We start from the raw sequence: 4,800 nt of genomic DNA on the forward strand, positions 1-4,800 counted from the left end.
GTATGTATTGAGACCGGGTTTATGTGAGCTGTAGCGTTTTCTACATTGTGAATTCTGCTGATTGCGCCCTCTTGGTGCACTCGGACAAGTTTCTCTAACTCCTAATGAATTAATTGAATTAGGCACTGAACTTCAACAACTACTAACATCAAAAAAAGAAGAGCAACACACGTGTGCTTCTGGATGAAAGACCACACAACTCCCGTCATCTTAGAAACAAAAAATGAAACTAAACAAATCCTGAATCTGATCAAGCTCCTATTGTCTGATTGGCCCAGCTTGGCTCAGTCAGCTCTGCCCTGGGGACAGGGTAGGCACAGACATGGCCCTGGGAGACCCCGAGCTGGGCTCCATCGCCACCGTGTCTGCCACAGATACTTACCCCTGATGTAGCCTTTCTTACACTTTGTTTTCCCTACCATCTTGTTCACAGCAGCATCCCTTGGCACATAGGTGGTGCTCGAAAGGGTAGACTCCAAGGGTAGACTCCAATGGCATTTCCATCTTTTTTAAAATATTTGACTTCCGCCGAAACCGGTTTGGCTCAGTGGATAGAGCATCGGCCTGCGGACTGAAAGGTCCCAGGTTCGATTCCGGTCAAGGGCATGTGCCTGGGTTGCGGGCACATCCCCGGAGGGAGATGTGCAGGAGGCAGCTGATCGATGTTTCTCTCTCATCGATGTTTCTAACTCTCTATCTCTCTCCCTTCCTCTCTGTGAAAAATCAATAAAATATATTTTAAAAAAATATTTGACTTCCTTTTCTACGTAGGCTCTGAATTAGCCTGGGTTCCCCCAAAATAAACAGAAGCAGACCCTGGGCCTCCCCAGAGCAGAGGCTGATGGAACAGGCATTCATTTGCAAGTGCACTCGCAGGAAGCATGTGGGAGAGGGACAAGAGGAGTGAAATACTGACTGTGGGAGAGGCGATACAGATTTATCAAGTTTGCCACTGCTACAAGCACCGGTTGCTCCATCCCACAGAATATTCTGAGTAGCCGTATGAAATGTCTCAGAACCCCCCTGAAGGACCCAGAATAAAGAGAAATTTGTTCTTGGGCTTCCATTGCCTACTTGGCAAGTTTTAACTCCCTGGGCTTCGGGATGTCTCACTGGTCGGAAGCAAGAGGAACTACAGCAGTGTGTGAAGTGGCACACGAGATTCCAACACAGCTTTTATGAAAAGAGCTCATGAAATGGTACCAATCTTTAGTGTCTGTTAGAAATCAATCAAGCAAACAAAAAACTTGCGACCTCTCAGAAGTGAAAGCAATGTAGGATTATTTAATCTCCACAATGACTGCTCCTTACTTTTGGTGTCTTGCATCTCCAGCTCTTTCCTTGCACCCTCTATTCTGAAGAGGCTACTCTTGTTTCTGCCTTCCTACTTTTCAGTTCCACGTAAAATGTGTCTAGACCAGTGGTTCTCAACTTTCCTAATGCCGCGGCCCTTTAATACGGTTCCTCATGTTGTGGTGACCCCCAACCATAAAATTATTTTCGTTGCTACTTCATAACTGTAATTCTGCTACTGTTATGAATCGTAATGTAAATATCTGCTAGGCAGGATCTATTTTCATTGTTACAAATTGAACATAATTAAAGCATAGTGATTAATCACAAAAACAATATGTAATTATATACATGTTTTCCGATGGTTTTAGGCGACCCCTGTGAAAGGGTCGTTTGACCCCCAAAGGGGTCACGACCCACAGGTTGAGAACCGCTGGTCTAGACAGTTTCAGAACCCTGAAAAGCTTTGTGACCCTTTCAGTGACAGCTTGTGTGGAAAAGGCTCTCCCGTGATAGCGTTCAAATATAGGAATACTTTTGTCTCCAATCCTCTTGGTAGATGGTAAACTTGAAATTTGAATCGTCTTGCTGGTTTTCTTTTTATTTTTTATGAACATGCAGAATTTGAAATGAAGTTGAGGAAAAGATAATGGCAAAGAATAGTGTGATGGCGTATACTGTAAGCGTATTTATTTCAAAATGCATTTATTGTCCTCAAATAGATAACAATGCTTCATGGTTCTCAACTGTATTTCAAAATAGTGAACATATATAAGCTGCAAAGATACAAATTAGAATATATTCCATTAAAAATTCAGAATAATTTTCCTCTAGCTGTTTTAAAAAAATATTTTTTGATTTCAGAGTGGAAGGGAGAGGAAGAGGGAGAGAGAGAGAGAAACATCAATATTGAAAGAGAATCATTAATTGGCTGCCTTCTACATGCCCCACACTGGGGATCAAGCCTGCAACCTGGGCATGTGCCCTGACCAGGAATTGAACCGTGACCTCCTGGTTCATAGGTTGACACTCAACCACGGAGCCACACCGGCCAGGCTAGCTGGTTTTTTTAAGTCCATAAACATTCTTAGAAGATTTTGCAGTGTGATTAATTTCACTTTTTAAATGACTTGTAGATATACTAGAGGCCTGGTGCATGAATTGGTGCATGGGTGGGGTCTCTCAGCCTGGCCAGCGATCAGGGTCATCTCACCCAGTCCCTATCAGGGCCAATTGGGCCGGCCAGCTGGCGAGGGTGAAGGTGGGAGGGTGAAGGGGGGAAGGATCATAGGAGGTTAGCCGGCCCCCAATCAGGTGATTGGGGCTGCCTGGCCGGCCGGGGGTAGGGACTGTGGGAGGTTGGCTGGCCATGGGAGGTTGGCTGTGGGTGCACACTGACCACCAGGGGGCAGCTCCTGTGGTGTCTCCCCGCTGGTGGTCAGTGCACATCATAGCTACCGTCTGGTTGTAATGGTTGCTTAGGCTTTTATATAGAGAGATATTTATTAATTTGTGCCAGAGTTGATAGCATCCCCAAGATTATAACTTCTGAGTGGCTCAGATGTTTTCTCACAAGGGTTTCTTTAATGTGGCTTTACCTCACCTATCCTTTTTTCCTTGCCTGTCCTCATGATTTATAGGTATTTCTGCTCTGCAGGTACTTCTGTGAAATTTCAGAATGAAGTAATTCTAGCAAAGTGTGGTAGACCTTTCTCCATTAGTTCCATAATATGTTAATGTTTTCTGTATTTAGAATCCTCAAATAATATTGTATGTCACTTGTATCTTATTTATTGGCACTTAATGTACATGTCCTTTTTCTCTTTTTCATTTTGTTCATATACTTAGTGAAATTAATGATTTAAAGTTTCTATGGTTATTGCTTTGCTGCATTTAAATATGCTTAATAAATTACTGTAATTTAAAAATAATCTCTGCCTCCCTAGGCACTAATGTTTCTTCCATTATAATATGATTTATTAAAATGCATTTAGTATAATTTATTATGTGAGTTATATAGATGAATCATGTCTGTATTAGGTAAGTAGACAACTGAGCTACTTCTCGAGAATGAAATATTCTTAAATTCGGGATTTCGGGTTGTCTTTAGTGGCTTGCAAAGATTCACTGTTTTGAAGACGTGCTGCTATATTGTATTAAGATGTTACTCCTCTAAATGATTTTTTTAGCCTATTGCTCTTTGGCCGGATGTAAGATTTTGAATTTATGTATGAGTGCTCCAGCATCCACTGGTTCTTCTTTAGTAGAACAGGCTTACTGGTCATAACTTTGTGTCCAGTCATCCCTTGGTGTCCTTGGGGGATTGGTTCCAGGATCCCCTGTGGACACCAAACTCTAGAATGCTCAAGTTTCCTAAATAAATTAGCCTAGTTTTTGCATATAGTCTACGCATATCCTCCTATAAACACCTAAAATCATCTCTAGAGTGCTTATAAGACCCAATACAATATAAATGCTATGTAAATAGTTGTTAATACTATATTGTTTAGGGAATAAGAGGCAATAATGACAAGGAAAAAGTCTGTACCTGTTCAGTACAGATGCAACCATAGTGCACGTCAGCAACAATGGACCATTTTTTAAGATACTTTTGATTTGCAGTTGGTTGAATCTGTGGATACAGAGCCCATAGGTGTGGCGGCATGACTAACAGGTTAATAATCTTTCATGTTGAATATACTCTTCCTGGGTACATGTTATAAAGCCGTGGCTCTGGTAACTTCTTAACTCTTTGTGTTTTCTTCTTTTCTTTAGGATTTTCCCGTGGAACTGGTCATAATTGGAATAGCTTTGCTACTTCTACAGACTCCTGCAAGTCAGCAGAAGCCAATCTTAAGTCTCGGTAAATGACGCCGACTACAGGAGAAGTAAACATAGCCGGAGGGTTGGCAGGAGTCCCTTGAACTACATACAGTATATCCTGTTATGCTGTGAAGTCCTGTATATTTTGAGTTTCTGTTCAGGAATTTTCTTCATTTATCATTATCACATAGAATCTTCTTTCTCTTGTCCAACAAGGTATTACCTTGTGCAGGACCATTTAGCAGTGACATTGGCAAATATATTGAAGGGCATATCAGCTATTCACAGTTGTACCGCACACTCAAAATCAATAGCATAAAACCCTTGAAACAAAATAATTGTTTAGCATTTGTATTTGTTCTGAAAACTATACCCTGATATTCAAAACTCTTGCCATGCTGGACAAAATTTAATTTATGGTTATTAATTAACCTAGTGAGACAAATGAAAGATAACATTCTCCCCACTGTCCAGTATTTTTTTTAAAGAAAAGTGAGGAATGGGACTAAAGGGAGGCAAAAATGTTCTATTTAAGAATGATGTGGCCAGGCCAGTGTGGTTCAGTGGTTGAGCATAGACCTATGAAATAGGAGGTCAGGGTTCAGTTCCCAGTTAGGGCACATTGTTGTGGGCTTGATACCCAGTTTGAGTGGAGGCTTGCAGGAGGCAGCCAATCAATGATTC

The 4,800-nt window shown here is 41.5% G+C and overlaps 1 protein-coding gene across 2 annotated transcripts in view; it reads left to right on the forward strand.

Annotated features, from left to right (window-relative positions):
• FOCAD (focadhesin) overlaps positions 1-4,800 on the forward strand; it is a 280,601-nt gene that overhangs the window by 84,184 nt on the left and 191,617 nt on the right. For both annotated transcript variants that reach the window (XM_006764937.2, XM_015564735.1), the window contains exon 9: positions 4,069-4,156. In XM_006764937.2, coding sequence (XP_006765000.1) covers positions 4,069-4,156 — 88 coding nt within the window. The remainder of the gene's footprint in view (positions 1-4,068; positions 4,157-4,800) is intronic.

Source organism: Myotis davidii, unplaced genomic scaffold, assembly GCF_000327345.1.
Source record: "Myotis davidii unplaced genomic scaffold, ASM32734v1 scaffold197, whole genome shotgun sequence".
In the NCBI taxonomy this organism is placed as follows: domain Eukaryota; kingdom Metazoa; phylum Chordata; class Mammalia; order Chiroptera; family Vespertilionidae; genus Myotis; species Myotis davidii.